General features: G+C 36.1%; 1 protein-coding gene across 1 annotated transcript in view; it reads right to left on the bottom strand.

Moving 5' to 3' along the window:
- Positions 1–18,480, bottom strand: part of LOC149775325 (TBC1 domain family member 10A-like) — a 123,383-nt gene that overhangs the window by 14,304 nt on the left and 90,599 nt on the right. Inside the window, exons 7-8 of the mRNA XM_089944037.1 lie at positions 17,164–17,278; positions 3,699–3,853 (exon numbers count right to left, since the gene is read on the bottom strand). Of these exons, the coding sequence (XP_089800163.1) occupies positions 3,699–3,853; positions 17,164–17,278 (270 nt within the window). The remainder of the gene's footprint in view (positions 1–3,698; positions 3,854–17,163; positions 17,279–18,480) is intronic.

Here is an 18,480-nt window from a genome sequence, read left to right on the forward strand (position 1 = left end):
TTATCCTGACATGTAACATGATGTCCCACCCAGTCACATTATCCTGACATGTAACATGATGTCCCACCCAGTCACATTATCCTGACATGTAACATGATGTCCCACCCAGTCACATTATCCTGACATGTAACATGATGTCCCACCCAGTCACATTATCCTGACATGTAACATGATGTCCCACCCAGTCACATTATCCTGAAACCAAGCCAACCAGTCCTAACACCAACCTCTTAATGCTAAGTGCCTTGTGAGGCAGCTGTTAGTCCCATTTTTATAAGTCTTTGGTAAGACTTGGTCAGGGTTTGAACCCACAACCTCCCATATCTGAGGCGGACACTCTAACCACTAGGCCACTGGAGTGGTTGTGGACATTTGGAAGTAGATGGATATTTTCATTATTATGCCAGTCACTTTGTGTATACCTATGTAGATCTATAAATAACAGCCACTTGGTGTATACCTATGTAGATCTATAAATAATGGGCTTTACCATTTGCAGAGCTAATTAAAAATGTTTCCTGTTGAATTTTTTACATGATAAATTCTCTTACCAAACCAACAAAAGTGTGCACCAGAAAGTTATGCTGCATTTAGATAAAACAGGCAGTTAACTATATTTTAATAAACTCTTGATAAACATCCGATTTCTTTCGCCATTGTACTTTTATTGATCACTAAGGATATGCATGGTATCATAACATTGGCCTTGATTTAACCAATAACAATAACAATCCAATTAAATTTATCACATGTTTACAGATATTGACATTCCTACTGTAAATTAAGTACTTAATAATAAAGTACTACCATCATCTATTTATAGCTATACCTTGCAATGGCCACAGCTCTGTTTCTAATTAAACCAATGCATTTCAGGCTTTTGCATTCAAACAATGATATGACCCATAACTGCACATCTTAGAATTCTAAATATAGGAATAAATCTCTGACCATTATTGCATAGGAAATGTATTGTACACATGAGAGACAGAGTATGACTGCACAGATTATCACTTAACAGATAACTACCAAACACAATGTATACACTGAGTGAATTTTGTGACAGTACCTCAATAATGGTTTAATAATACACTCACAGTGACCCAGAGCTTCTAAGCTCTTCTTGGGCACTCATTCCGACAGGATTAATTGAAGTCATTGTAGTTATTTGCAATGAGCAAACCCTCCCCCAGCTTTACCTCAAAAAGTTAACTCCACTATATTTTCTGCACTTGGTCTTTTGTTCAAGTTCTGCAGTCGTTAAAAAGAACTGAAATTACCAATATGCCTAAAATCTTTATTTTCTTCAAATGTAGTCATCAGCTTCTTATTACTACGATGTATGTTGATGTCATGCTTTAAAGTTGACTCCATTTGTATAGCTGGATACTAATTTGAAACAAAACTACTCAAAAGAGTCTGGTGTTATGATTTAAACATGCTTCTCTCTGTTTTTCTTTCTGCACAAGTACAAAGTCCACATCATAACTCGCACAGTGATTATTTCATGCTTCTTTCCTCGTTTTTGTCCATACTGTCCTTCAGTGGAGAAACTAGTCTTTTCTATGTACCAGTCGATCATTCCTTTACATTGAGAAATAAGCGTCAATTCAATATACTAGTCTATCATTCCGGTGTTAAAGTACTTTTGCACATATCAATGTCCACATATAAATCTCCTGTTCAAACTTTAATCATAAAATATTGATTTTCCCATATGTTATCAAGATAATTCAAGATACATAATTCTGTAACAATTCTGCAAGGTTTCAGAATGGTTGGCATCTCTGTGGAAAAGTGTTTATATTGGAAACTTGAAGGTACGTACATATTACAATGATGATCACCTGTCACCATTATAAATAAACTGCTATAAATAGATGACTGCAATGATGATCACCTGTCACCATTATAATAAACTGCTATAAATAGGTAATTGCAAGGATCATCACCTGACACCACTATAATAAACTTTTATAAATACATGACTGCAACGATGATCACCTGTCACCACTACAATAAACTAATATAAATAGGTGATTGCAATGGTGATCACCTGTCACCAGTAAAATAAACTTCTAAAAACAGGTGATTGTGATGATGATCACCTGTGACCATTACAACAAACTACTATAAATATGATATAGTCTGCAGTAAACATGTCACTGCCTGTATGCATGTGATAGATTTAATCTATGGCAAAAGAAATTTGAAGTATATTCGTTCAAAGAACTTATAAGCTAACCAAACTATCCAAGCTTTGCTTACTTTCCATTTGGTTCATACAGGTAGATAGCAGATAACATTCTTTGAGTTTCTGTTCTTACTTTCCATCTGGTTCATACAGGTAGATAGCAGATAACATTCTGTGAGTTTCTGTTCTTACTTTCCATTTGGTTCATACAGGTAGATAGCAGATAACATTCTGTGAGTTTCTGCTCTATTTGATGTTATTTTGCTCAGTATTTAACTTTAAACCTCTCTCAACTGTAAATACATTTATGTTTTGTTTCATATTCAGTTCCTGGGAAAATTATCAGTACAAGTATAAATGTCAAAAGCTTGAAGAAAGTTGGAATTCCAATCTTCTTTGTGAACCATCTCAATGTTTTTTCAAACTATGTTTAGGGAATAAAATAATGCAAAATCCAAAAGACTTCTCAGCATTAAAAACTAAAAAATAAATGAGAACCTTTTTGCAATTCCACAAGGATTATTATTTTCACACCCAAAAAAGTGCACTTGCTTAATTACAATCCAACACTAGAGCTGTTTCTAACAAATGAATGTCTCCACAACAACAACCCCACCCAAAAAAAAAAAAAAACTGGGAAGACCCTCCACATTTTTTGCCTGTAAAACTCCATTGCATCACATAAATTAGGTAGGTGTATGTGTCTGCAAGAATGAACTGCACAAGACTACAAGACTAATGATTTCTTTATAGATTTTTATTGTTTGTATATATATATATATATATATATATATATATATATATATATATAGAGAGAGAGAGAGAGAGAGAGAGAAAGAGAGAGACAATGAGAGAGAGAAATAAATAAAGAGTGAAATACGGCTTACATTTGCTGAATTTGGGACAATAAAGAAAAATGACTTTAAAATTAGCAAACTTAAAAATGCTATTTTCTGCAATTTAACAGACCAACAATAATGTTAGGATGTCAAATTTATCTCCAAAAGCAATGGGCATAGTTAATTAATGGTTTTCTTTGTTGACATCATTACCATAATATAATTTAGTCCTATAATACAGCCCCTCACTCACTTTTACAACTGTCTGTGAACAGGATAATGACTATCACATTCCACCTCATTTAACCTCTCCAGTATTATATTCAAATTATTCTTAATTGTATTATTTATCTGCATTAAGGATAAAGTCGTAAAAACCCATGCTAGTCAATTTATTATTAACTCTAGTCAATTGATCCAAATTTCAGTGCTTATTTACATTTGCTGCTTTGTCCTGTACTTTGCTCTCACTAACCTAACCATGCTGAATACCCCGTAAGCAGTGGATGCATCAACAATGATGCCTAGTATCATTACGTGTCCAGATGAATTTTTGTGGAAAGGTCCAAATGAGTAGTGAAATATGCCAAATATGAATCGAAAGACACACTATTCCATAAGTACTTTGCATCCTGCTTTAGGTTTCACACGTCTTCACAACTTACCTCCCTTACAATAAAACTTTCATCATACAATTCCTTTGGCAGATGCTTCAACTGCTCTAGTGTCTCGTATAATCCTTGGCACTTGGATAACTGTTCTGAGGAGGCAAATGCATACCTAAATATGACCAAGGCCACACGGAATATAATTTTCACACCTGAAAAAAAAAAAAAGAGTGTATTTTGCTTGATTACAAACAATAACTTGCGCTGTGTTTGTAACACATGAATACCTCGACAACATACCCCTAGAAAGTAGTGGTTAAATTTATGAATTTATTTCACTGTCACATTTCTCTAATTATGGTCAAACAATTTTTCCTCAATCATGCTAAGAAGTTCTGGGTTTTAAAAGTCTTAGTCTAAAAAGTAATTTTAAAAACAGCTATTCCAAACCCAAATTTGGTTAATTTTTACTTGGCAGATTAGGAGATGTAGTTAATAAAAGATAGGCAGACGACAGATATTGCGCATCAAAATATCCCCCTCAAATGTGGCAACAAAAATATGTGCTAAATAAAATCACATTAAAAAATCTAATCAGGTTTCAATTTCACCAATATGTTTTAAGTTAAATGAGGATTTAAGACATTTAATCAGCCAATTTCAAGTCAGGCCTAAATTTCAGCCAATCAGATTACTGGATTCTAAACTTAAGTTTAGACTTCTGTTGGTGAAATTCAGGCCAGACCATTGACATGTGCATATAAAAAAAACTTACCAAATTTCACTTGTACATATCTTGCACATATCTTTTGGTATCTGTGTAACTGAGGTAATGAGCAGGTCAAATAGCTTTTGGTGGTAAAACTTATTTAATTATGTAATACTGACCCATTATCATTACACTGCTTTAACTTTCCAAAACATAAACGCAGTCTCAGTCTGATACCTTAGTTATTTCTGTCATTTGGAATATCATTCTTGTTTGACTTTGACTGAGACCGAAAGAACAACAGAGCAGGGAGAGAGAAGGGACACTGGTAATGATAACAATTATATAATAAGAAATGTTATAAATTAGACTACCGTATTTCATGTTATTTTTTGTACATAAAAAAATAATTATTAATGTCAGTGTATGAAAAATTATAGGTAAAATAAATAATTATCATTTGGTGATACTGACCATGTACGAAAAATAAAGGAATCATACCGGAACAAGTTCTACGGAACACATGCTACTCGACAACCTAATGGTACAAATGTACAAAGTAAATGTATATTTTCTGTCTCGTCCTGCTCTCAACTCAAGAATCGAATAAAAATAAAAATAAAAGTAATCGATAATTTTTGTTGTTATTAGTGAACAAGAGAGAGAGAGAGAGAAAGGATTATGTCTCTGTGTGCAAGCTTGTCTGCATTTAGAGCATATGTAGCTGTTATGTTGTGTAAAATCGGCAAAATGATTAAGATGGTTTGAACATGTATTAGTTACGGGTGTAATTTATTGGTAAATTGTATGCAATGATAAGAGACCACATTGTCAAGAAATTAAGTGCAACTTGTATTTTTACATTAACAATAATCTCATTATCAAATTGCAATAAAAAATAAAGAACTTGAAATCACGTTTTAGTTAATGCATGCAAGCATGCATGCATATGTGTGTGTGAGAGAGAGAGATGAAACAAAATTTTGTCAGTGTACAAGACCATATTTATTCAGGGTAGTTTTCATTTGTAGCGTTTGCAAAGAGAAAAAAAGACTGTTACTTGATGATTGTTATAATCCTCATGTATTATGACCCTGCTATATTCCATTATCAATAAACACTGCTAAATCAACAATTCATTTTTGTTTTAATTACGATGTACATTGTCACAACAACCACATGGCTATGCAGTATTATTTACATAGTAATTAAACATGCTTAGCACTTCATGTTATTCCAGTTGAAACCAGACTCAGTGCAAAAATCGACAGAAGAGGTCAAATTAGCGATGCTGCCAGTAGGGAAATGATGCTCTGTTTAGGGAAATAAAAATCTGTCAATGTGCTACTGAAGCTGTTGTCCATACAGCAGATGCAATAAGGACATGCAGTCATATGCATTACTTGTTATTCGAACTCGCCAATAAAGATAATAGTGGGGTATATCGTAGAATAGATTTGCAATAAAATGTTAATTATATCCAAGTCAAAACAGAACAAGTAATTAAAAGATTGTATATGTATATATACGAATCAATTTAACAGAGACCGTGACTTTCATATTTACGATAGAAAATGACTGTTTTTTTTATTTTATGTTTGTATGACTATAATGAAACAATAAGACTACTTGACCAATGGTCTCTGGTCTTCACTTTAGCATGTACTGAGATGTAATTTTTGTTGGGTAAGAAAACATCAAAGGTTTCCCGAATTCAATTTAAAATGCATGTGGTGTTTATTAACAAATAAACAAAGGACTTCACAGACCATACCTTTAAATATTATTGTTAATTAGTTCTCCTTATTAAGTCTGTCACCGTAACAAAACAGGACAACATGAAAGCTTATGCACATGGGCACCCACATGACTTTTTGTGTGGGGGGGTCAGTCAATCATGGCCAGGAGAATTAGTATAGCAAGCAGTCTGAAACTAAAGCTAATATTTACTTAGTGTTTGAACAGAATCTTGTGACATATCTTCATTTGCATGATTAAACTTGTCAGAATTTATATATATATTTTCAGTAAGATTCTGAGGTGGTCATGTGACCCCCCTGACTTATGCTGCAGGCGCTGATGCTTATGCATCAATCAATGTATTTTCACACCAACAATTAATTATTAATTTTTGTAAAAACAAAATGGCAATACACTATTTTTTATCTTTTTTACAAAAGTAAATCTTTTTAGTAGAAATTTTATGTCTGATGATTTAATGGATGTTTTTTGAAAAATACAAACTGATACGTACGAAAAATTATGATTCATTTAAATAATTATTATTTTGATAACTGGAATGTGCACAAAAAATTAAAGGGTACAAAAAAATATAAGAAATACAGTAACAAGCACTTTTTATTTAATATTCCATACTGAGATGGTGGCTGACAAAAACAGATAGGACATTTGAGAGATGAATTCAAAAGTTTCTATTTGCTCTATATTTAGCAAAGTAGAAACAGTTCTGGAAAACAAGGGTCTGACCCTATGGTACTGATCCCTTAGAACTTAAGGGTTCTGGAGAGGGCTACTCTATAACCCTTAATGGTTGAGATTGAGCAGTCTTTTTCTTCAAAAGAAGAAAATCAACAAGTTCAGTCACAGACTTTATCAATTGCAGATTACTCTCCACATAGTGTCACAAACCTTATTGGCTAATTACCTTCACTCTGCAACCCAGCATGAAAACTTATCTTGGCAGATGGATCATTTGATATGAGCCAGACTTGCAGGTAGTCAACCTGTAGATTGCTGTACAGGAGGGTCAATCTGTGCTGTCACAGTAGATATCTATCAGTGGGTGACTCTCTGGGGGCATCTACCAACAGATGAAGCAGACGACTGAACAGCAACCACTGGGGCCACAGAGGGACTATCAGGATAAACCATGACACAGAATGTAGAGTCAATCCCACTTCAGACTGAGGGTGTCCACCACCCATGCACTTTTAGTTTGGAAATTAGGACATAACGTGAAGGCTTCTTGTTTAAGATCATTTAAATCAGTCTACTTCTGCCCTTCCCCAGAGGTGAAATAGTCTTTCTGCCACCAACCAGTGCAGAGACTATTCTGTGAGGATCAAGTGTCCCTGTCTAGACCATCCAGGATATTTCTGTTATGTTGCAGATTCAAGAACATTTTTCTCTAAAGTTTTCAATCTGAGAAGGTTCCAGGCTTCCAAACAAAAAAAGAGCATAATACAGCTGTATCTTGAGGCTGACACACCCAAGTGGTGTTTGAAAATTGACCCCCATCTCTGAATTGTTGATATAAAGAGAAGACACGTCTCAAGAACACAAGTCCTGAAGGACTACCCTCTCAGGCTCTACCTGAGAGCCCCCAACCAAGGATGATGTGTTGGTATACAGGAAGTACAGAATACAGACACTCTAGGGCAATTATAACAATTCCAAACAATAGCCTGTGCTTATTCAGAACAAACTAACTCAGGTGGTGACAAAATTTAGATCCCCAAGGAATCTGAGTTGATACTGGAGTCCATTTGGGTTCACCAGTTTAAAGGACTTATGAGGAAATTCATCCCATGTGAATAAAGTTTTGAAGAGTCAGATCTGCTTTATCCTGGTTGGGATTATCCCTAGGTGGGTAACTGTCTGCCAACAGTGTGACAAGTCTCCAAATAAGGCATGTCTGAGAATAATGTATCAACCTGTTTTTTAAATAACGCACAATGGGAATCTCTTATGACCGCAAGTAAGCTGCTATTACTTCCATCACCCAAGCAAAGAAGTGAACGCCAGATCGAAAGGAGGAAATTAAAACTGCAAGACTGCCCAAACAAATTGGCAGGAATTTCTTGTCCAATGGGAAATTGGAGATGTTTCAGTAATTGTCCTTGGTTCGTCTGGAGACCACCCAATCTTTCTTTATGACATTCCATCTGAGGCTGATGTCTCCATCTTGAAGCACTCTTCCTAAGTTTATTTGATGGAGAAAGAAAAGGTGAAATCTTCTCCCTTTCTTGAAAGAGGAAGAGGTGGGAAAAGAATCACAAACTTTGGTGTATTTACTACCCTCTCTAATTCTCACTTTTTTGGAATGGTGTACACCTCTTGTTCACAGATGCAAATTTGGTTTGCTGAAACCAAATGAAGGTTCTTGAAAGAGTAGGAGGATCGAAACCAGTAACACTCTCTTGTGCAGAGAACTGATGAATGGTACGTTGGGTCCAATCAGGCTTCTAACAAAAGGCCTAATCTGGCACGTACTGGAACACTGGAAAGAGGGTGTGTCTCACTAGGGTCAACTGCCTCCCCCTGTAGTGAGGGGGAGGATACTATATACTTCCTGCCCTGACCATCATGGTTGCCCCTTTTAATGAAAGAAGGTCAGGAAGGAAATTTAAGAGTGCTAATGGCTTTGCTGGGATCCCTACCTGAAACATACAGGTACGGTAATCACAGAAGTCATGGGGTAAGGACACTTGTTAGCCAATTTAGCTAGATCTGAGACTGTGGCCAACAACTGACGCTGTTGATTCCTGCGATCTCGGGAAGCAACACCAAATAAATAACTCCACATCAAATGGAGCTGCCCTCAACAAACTCTTGCTGTGTTCTAACAAAACCTATTAAGTGTCTAATGAGGCATCTCTATGGATGTGGAAAAAAATCAACCAAAAGAACCATAGGTATCAACAGCGAATGTCTTAATGTCAAGGTGACAGCTTCCAAAAGTCTCTAACAGACTCCTCCCTTGAAATTTTGAAGATTGGTGTGTGAACCTATCATAACCTTGGTTCAAGCTCCCAGTTCCATAGCTTCAAGTGACTTCATGGCAAGGCTACTCCAGATAACCATCAATTTTCCCACCTGGGACACTCCTGAAGGCTTGAGTAGCCAAGTAGACAAACAAACCTTGTAGCTTCATGCTGAAACATTGGGCCACAGCATTGGAAAAGAGGACAAACCAACTCTTCTGCTGTCTGGATGCCTCATGGTCTTGAGACAAATTCTGCACCTTGTCCTTCACCATAGCAAAGTGAGGAACACTAGAAAATTAAATTTAGACTGAGCTGTCTCCAAAATGGACAGGATCTTTGTATCCAAAGGCTTGGAAAGCTTTGGACACAGATCTTGTGAAATAAGGCAATAAAAAGTCCATGATTTTTCATCTGTTGTTATCTGACCTGTAGGAAGGGATCAAGTTGGAGACACTCAACAATGCAACTGGGTCCACCTTGAACTCATCTATTTTAACTTTTTTGAAAACATCATCTGCTGACAGGGCAAGACAAAATCGTTTCTCTTCTTCTCACTCCATGGAGATGAGCAATGAAGCCAGAGGAAAGGAGAGAGAGAGACTAAAACCTTTCCAGTGCACTGAATGATTGGGCATGGAAAACTCATCCTTGGTCCCATGGGGGAGACAGAAAACATTGAAGACTACTCAGTGGGTGGTGGGAGTCCCCAAACCAAACAGCGATTGATGTTACTGGATGACCAGTGACCAGTGTACATCATCCTGCCCAGTGCCTAGTGACAGACAATCCAGTGACCGGTATACATCACCCTGCCCATAAACTGGTCACTGGTGACCAGTGTCTAGATCTGGTTCCGTATGTCAGGTATCTAGTACCCAATGCCCCCAGTTACCAGTAAATGACCAGTCAGGCAACAAAGACTTTCTAAAGCCTCTATCCAGGTAACTTAACTCATCTGATGATCCATACCGCCATGACTTAGGTACAGATCTCTCCAAGTAAGATGAAGATGGCAGCACTTTCCCTGCCCTGGAAAGACAGGACTCACTCTCTGGTGCTGGAAACTCAAACCAGGAAGTGCCACTAATCCATCCTAAAACTGGATGGGGTCTACCAGAGAAGAGGAGACTGTGGATCTCTTCTTCCTGCTGACAGCTTTCTGCCTGATCCCAGACCTCGTCTGGCCACAAGGCACAGAAAGGACACCATCCATGCAAGTGCATTTAGGACAGAGCCAAATGGGGGCAGGTTCAAACCTTACCATCAGACCAGCCTAGGTCAGCAACCATGGTGTGTCCTTGGGTCAGTCACTTTACTCCAGTTCCTTGGGAATAAAATAATTATGCTTCCCAAATTTGGGCATGGTCAGCTACCATGGTGTGTCCATGGGCAAGACAATTTACTTCAATTGCTTACTTGTGTTGCTGTGCCATAAAGCACCAAACCAAACCAAACTAAGCATTTAAGACATGGCAAGCAGACTGAGCGAGTGAGTGTCCAAGCAAGTTTCCCGTGGCTGCATCTGCCAACTCCTTGCAGTCTGCTGAAAAACTGAAAGAAAAAACAATAACAAACAAACAACTGGGACAGATCTGTTGGGGCTATTATATACCTTAATAAAAGTACAAATGAGGGTACAGAACTACAGAAACCCCATTTATATTGCAGATTTGCCAAAACCCTAAAACTAAACAACAGGGGACAATATAACCAGAGTACCAGAGTACCATGAATGGAACACTATATGCCCACTCCATGTTTAAGTCCTCTGTGTAGTGCAAACATTTTGGGGTACAGAACTAATTTTCTTCCATCATAGTGACCTAGGCTTATGACCTTTTGACACAAATTCAATAGACATCTTCCTTATCTAAAATGCAAGCCAAATACAAGTTTAATACAAGTCTGTGATGTAGAACTATTGCTATTGAGTAGAAACCGTTTTTCTACTCTAAGTCAGCGACCTAGATTTTTTTAATACCAAAATCAATAACCTCCCTCCCTGCCAGACGACTGACTAAAATAGCAAAAATTTCAAATGCCTTGAGATACATGTAACTTCATACCAAGTCTAAAATAACTAAGATATCAGACTGAGACCATGTTTATTTTTTATTCTTGACTTCCACACGCTATAACTTGTTGGAGGGAATTCACTTGGACAGGGAACTAGTACCAGGAAAAGTAATAGCAACATAATAATATCAGGTAATGCATTACCACTATAAAAAAGTATATATCAATTGCCTAATTACCATAAAAACCTAATCAGGTCATCTACATGTACATATATGCTTACCAAATATCATTCACAAAGTCAAACAGTGTCTGTACAATTCTACACTGTGGTCATCATTACTGAAATGTCAAGTATAAAAGAAAGTGTGTATGTGTGACTTGGATTTTTAACATAGCTTTAACAATTTTTCAGTCATATTGCTACAATGTCTGCAGTGTGGCAGTTTATAGTGATGTCTAGCAGTGAGGCATCATGCCGCCGACATGTAGCATGATGTCCCACCCAGTAACATTATCCTGACACCAGTCCTAACACTAACCTCTTAATGCTGAACGCCAAGCGAGGCAGCTGTTAGACACATTTTTGTAAGTCTTTGGTATGACTCGGCCTGGATTGAACCAAAAGAAAGTGCAAACAATAAAGGTGTTAGCAGGGCATGAATGCCCTGCCACACTTCTTTTATTATATCTGAATTATGTACCCTAGATGCAAAACTTAATCGTGGACAAAGATGAACAGATGAATAAGAGTAACATAACATGCCTCGTCCGCATAAAACAAGAGTCCCTCAAAGGGACTAATGCTCTCGTGGTTGAAAATAATTTCCAGTGATTCAAGATAAAACTTTTTGTTCCTTTTAACTGACAAGTGTTGAAATCATCTTTGATATTCTAAAGCAATAAAAACATTGTAAAATTAGCTGCTGTGGTAGACATATTGGATGTCAGCTTGGTTCCATTTTTATTTAGGACCCACGAGGCACCATAAGAAATGATGGAAAGCCTATGCTGATATGATTTCCCATTTTGGAGAAGAAACAACTGAAAGAGTGTCATGATGGATATCATTGCTGGCATATTCAATATCATTTCCATTTAGTTTCATGAAAGCACAATGTCAATCTGACCAGCAACAAATGAGAAGTAGTGATAACAATATTTTCAAAATTGCCTGTGTGGCAGTCGTATTAAAGTTGGATCAGCACCATTATCATTTATGACTAACTAACCATCATAACAAGTCTTCTAGTGAAAACCCAATGCTGATGGGCCATTCGTTCATAAGAAATAGTGATAACAAGATTTTAAAGTTGGCCACTGCAGCAGTCATACTGAATGTGAAAATGGCACCATTAGGACCAATAGAGAAATTGTTCACTAAAAACCCCATGCTGATACTATCATCCATTCAGAAGGAGTAGTGACACCAATATTTTAAACATGGCCAATGTGGTGGCCATATCAGACATCACATCAACACCCATTTTCATTTTGGACCAACCAGACACCATAAGAAGACCTTTTGTGAAAACCCCATATTTATACATTCTGGAGGAAGATTAGCAGAACCAAGATTTTCAAGATGGCCACTGTGGTGGCATATAAAAAGTCTTCTGGTGAAAAGATCAATATATCAATAACACTTCTCATTCAGGAGAAGTAGTGAAAAATTTTTTTACAACATGGCCGCTGTGTTAGCCATATTGGACACATAATCAGTCACTTTTTAATCAGGAGCACCTAGACATCATTAGCAGTCTTTTAGTGAAAATCCCATGTTGATATTACCATCCACTCTGGAAAAGTCATGATAACATGGACATTTAGTACAAACAAGACATCATAAGAAGTTTCCTGGTGAAAACCCCATGTTAATATGACTTTTTGTTCAGGAGGAGTAGTTATTATAGTTAAGAGATTAGAAACATTTTTGTTTAGGACCAACTAGGGATATAATAAGTCTTTTGTGAAAACCCCATGCTGATATGACCATCCATTCAGGGGAAGCAACAACAGAAAGATTTTCAAGATGACCACTGTGGTGGCCATACTGGATATCAGATTATCACCATTTTCTTTTAGGATCAACTAGAACATGAGATGAATATGTATGTAAAGTTTCATGGCAATCATCCACGAAATTTAGGAAAAGTAGCAATAACAAACTTGTGCTAATGGACAATGGAGAGACAAATTGACAACATGCCATCCCATAAGCTCTTCAAGTCTATGACCAGTAGAGCCAAAAATAAATAACTATTACAAAAATAACCATACTTGTCATCTGCACAGGCATGTAAACATAACTAGTGAATTTAAAATTATGCATATCAGAAGGTTTCTTCGTAACTCTAAAACAGATTGGGAGTTTAATACAGACAGGTGAAACCACATACACAGCAAAAAAAGATTTTCAGGATGACTATCGAAGTAGATGAGGATCATGTTAATACAGGAAAAAAAAGTGCAAAAATAAGGCATTTTTTAAAATGATTAATGGTTATCTGTTCAGGAGAATTAGCTGTAATGAGATTTTTCAAATTGTGGGAAGTCACATTGGCAGTACTTTCATCTATATATAATGAGGAGTTGTGAAAACTCATTGTCTATACAACCACCCCTCCAAGACAACAAGATTTTAATGATGACTGCTACTGATCATCACCAACAAGTAAAAAGTATTTTAGCAAAACCCACTTCTATGTGACCATTATATGACATTTTAGCTCTGGAGAGGTAGCCCTAACAAGATTTTCAAGATGACAACCATTTAGGACAATTACCTATCATAAGAAGGCTTGTAGTGAAAATCTCCAGTTGTTACATCTATAAATTCAGCAACAATGACAATTATAAACAGCTAATGTCCCATCAATATCAAGCTTTCTACTAAATTTGTTTGATATTCAATAAGAAAGGACAAATGTTGATGGGTTGCATCATCAGGGTCAATAACTCTGCTAAATGATTACAAATAATGCACGCAGGCCCATGTGGCTGAGTGGTCTGAGGTGCTCACCATTTCAGATCACTGACATCTCACCTCTGTCAGCAAGGGTTTGAGTCTTGGACTCTGCTAACTTGGGTACATGAGAAAGCTTGCCAGTAGTTCTCATGGGTCGGTGGTTCCTCCCCAGTTTTTCTGGGTTCTTCCTAAACCAGTTATACTGGCTGCCATGTATACCCCATCTTGTGCTGAAAAATGGTGTTAAACCCAACAATAACAACAACAAATAATGTTCAAAATCAAACTTTGCTGAAGTCTGATGTTCCCTCAATATCAAGCTGAACACTTCCAATTTAGTTCAAAGCAATAAGAATTAAGTGAGTAATTGTGCTGCACAAATTAAAGTTGGTGGCTCTGACAATCAGGTTATAACTCTGCCAAATGAGTATGTAGAATGCTGAAAATAAGATTATAGCTCTGCCAAATGAATATGTAGAATGCTGACAATTGCTGCCAAATGAGTATGTACAATGCTGACAGTTGGGTTATAGCTATGCCAAATGAGTATGTAGAATGCTGACAATCAGGTTATAGCTTTGCCAAATGAATATGCAGAATGCTGACAATTGGGTTATAGCTCTGCCAAATGAGTATGTAGAATGCTGATAATTGGGTTACAGCTCTGATAAATGAAAATGTAGAATGCTGACAATCAGGTTATAACTCAGCCAAGTGAGTATGTAGAATGCTGACAATCGCGTTATAGCTCTGCCAAATGAATATGTAGAATGCTGACAATTGGGTTATAGCTATGCCAAATGAGTATGTAGAATGCTGAAAATCAGGTTATAGCTCTGCCAAATGAGTATGTAGAATGCTGACAATCGCGTTATAGCTCTGCCAAATGAATATGTAGAATGCTGACAATCAGGTTATAACTCTGCCAAGTGAGTATGTAGAATGCTGACAATCGGGTTACAGCTCTGCCAAATGAGTATGTAGAATGCTGACAATCAGGTTATAGCTCTGCCGAATGAATATGTAGAATGCTGACAACTGCTGCCAAATGAGTATGTAGAATTCTGACAATTGGGTTATAGCTCTGCCAAATAAATATGCAGAATGCTGACAATCAGGTTATAGCTTTGCCAAATGAATATGCAGAATGCTGACAATTGGGTTATAGCTCTGCCAAATGAATATGTAGAATGCTGACAAACACGCTCAAGGTCTCAAAAATATCACGTAACCACAAAATCTGGTTAAAATGCATATTTGTCATTTTGTGTTTAACACCATCCTCAGCACATGATAGATTATGCCTGGCAGCTAGTATATCTAGTGGAGGAAGAATCCGGAAAAATCCTAGGAAGAACAACCAACACGCAGGAAGCTACTGGCAAGCTTTCTTGCATATACATCTTGGCTAAGTCAAGACTCAAACCCATGTGAACAGAGGTGAGATGTCATTGATCTGTAAAAGCAAATCTTTTAGACTGCTTGGCCACCCAGAGGCCCAGTTTAAAATGCAATAAAAAAAGAGCTATGTGTGGAGTGGGTGGGTCTCACATGTAGGTGTTATAACACCACTAAATTCTGACAATCCAATTTAGCAAGGGTGATGTTACATGCTAAATAAAGTTGAAATGACATTAAGGAAGTTATTGTCCTAACGAAAGTGAGAAAATGAAAAAGCAATGAATGAACGGAAGAATATACAAGCCAAATTTAATATCTTCCATTCATTTACAAATGAGTTTACAATGTAAACAAATACCTATTTATATACAGGCACATATACTAATTCAAGCATCCCTGCCCTGCATCCACCACCCAGCTTATAAAATTTTGCATTTGTAATGCATTTACCACTGCAACAAGAGTTTTAAGTGGGCCTGAGATCACTCACCTGCCAGATTTATGCAAGAGCAGTTGAATATGGAATATGGGTAAGTAGGAGTTATTAAAACTTTTTCACTGCTGGTGAATGCTTATGCTATTAAAATGTATGTTTCAAGATTTCTCTGGTTTTTCTATCTTTATTCAAACACAGGTTACTTGGCAATGGACCAGGTGAGCTAAATGAACATATCCTTCCCTGTACATTCAAGTGGATTAGTGCGATTTTATGTTTCATTACATAGTTAATTAGTGGACTTTTTAATTTAACCAGAAAGTAATTTAACTACCAAAAAAGCAACAGAATTTTAAGTCAAATTCAAATCTATTCTACATTTATCTTTTGTTTAATAAATTCTCATTTAAATGTTTGCCTTCATGGTAAAAAGAAACAAGTCAACCAGAAGAAACTGGTTAATTAAGGAGACCTTATAAATTCCTTAAATTAATTAAACTAATATCGTAATCATGGTTCTCTGAACAGTTTATAGTCCTATACAATGTACTAACAGCTTTACTTTTAATTATTCTTTACAGGTGAAAGAAATTTTTTTTAAATTTCATCAATTCATATTTTGAACTTATACTGCCTGAATTATCAATATTATCTTTACAAGTACTTCAATATCCAAAAATCTTTTTACAAAATTCTCAATTTCCTCCACACAACTAAAATTACATTGTCATCTATACTACATACATACCCTTCTAATGTACAGGTTTGTAAAGATTTTTATACTAATCACATAGTCTGATTTTTTTCTACTCTTTTTCACCAATAAGTCTGTGTTGTACAGGGTCTATTCTGTAACATGTGACTTCATGATTCATGCCAATTTTTTTAAAATCCCATCAAAAAACAACAAAATGTAAACAAATCATGCCCCATCAATATTTTAAAACTGTAGTTTTAATTATTCAATAAATCTATCGTATCTTCAGAAAATTCCCTTATTTTTTCAAGAGAAGGGATTACCTACCTTCAAAACTGTCAGTTCTAGATTAGAATGTGGTTCACTGGTAATTAAATTATTGGATAAAAATTAAATTTATAATTTTCACAAAAAGTGCAAATGTGTGCAAATCTTTTTAAAAATGCCATTTTCTATGTAAGAAAAATGAAAGGACTAAAACCAATTTTGATATATACAAAATTATGGATAACAATATTGTAAAATAACTTAGATCTTGGCGCATCCAAGCCATGAACAGATATGTTACCTTCACAAAAGAACATGTCCCAGACACGTAATACACAGGACCATGGTAACGTTCTACTGAATATACACATAAACCATTCTGTCATGTATAATAATGGCTCCACTCTGTGCTTTTTCTGAAAGAAAAAAAAGAAATTTGTTTTAAGACCTGTCAAAAAAATATGAAAAACTTATCTGCATATGTTTACATTTCTTTTTAAAAAATTATTTAAGTTTGACCAGAACCGTTTGTAACCAGAAGCTAAAGTGGCATACACAAACTAACACTCCAGCCTCCATGGTATAAATCAGTATCTTTTATCCAGGGTTCAATAAAACCCATAAAATAGGTCAAAGTGGCTTAGGTTGTGTTCATGACACTCCAAAGATGCAGCCTCACTCATTCAAATTGAAGGAAGGTATCAGAATCAGAACCCTGAAAGAAATTTAAGCAACACTGAATAAACACTGTAAAGAAAGTCTTAAAATTACAATTTTGGTGCATCCAACATCTTTCTTCCATGATGCACCCCAGTGTAGGTTTTGTAGAAATAGGTTAATGGGACTGAAATTAGAAACCAGATACAGTGTTAAAGTAATGTTCAATAAACCCCGAAAAGTACATCACAGTGACCCAATTTTGGTGAATCAAACACCATCACCCCCAAGATACAAAAACAGCACAAGTTTGTGTCAATATGCAAAAATGTATTCAAATAAAATCCCAAAGTTTTAAGTAAGGAACCATTGAAAGCAGCTTACATATACCTAGTTGTGGCATCTTCATCACAAGTCACAATCGACATGCAAGTTTGGTGGCAACAGGCAAAAAGATATCGGAATTAGAGTATGGGCACAATATGTAAGCAACATGGAGAAAACCCTGGAAAATCAAGTGATCCAGCTTTGGTTGAAATATAATCCTGATAGGGACAGACTGATGGACAAAGAACTGAATCCATTACGACCAGTTTCTTCAAGAATGGGTATAAAACTGTATTGTGAACAAAATGCCTAGCTGTCACTAAAGGTCTGATCAAAAAATTTAACGGGTTGTATACTACTTTCTCTTCAAGAATGATAGTCAAAGTACTGAGAAAAGTGATTGCTTGTAGGACTTAAGTGATACTAATTTACATAATATCAGAATGAAGAATAGTACTTCAGAAATACTGATACTCATGGTCCTTTTTCTATCATAAACCTACCACTCCACATAACCATTATATTTTCTAAATGTACTTTTCTTTATGTTTCATGTTAATTTTCAATAACATTTAAAACAATATTTGAGGAATTATTTTTTTATTGTGTAGATTTCTATCAATGCATTTTCTAC

The sequence above is a fragment of the Sinohyriopsis cumingii genome, chromosome 19, assembly GCF_028554795.1.
Source record: "Sinohyriopsis cumingii isolate HCF-2022 chromosome 19, ASM2855479v2, whole genome shotgun sequence".
NCBI lineage: Eukaryota > Metazoa > Mollusca > Bivalvia > Unionida > Unionidae > Sinohyriopsis > Sinohyriopsis cumingii.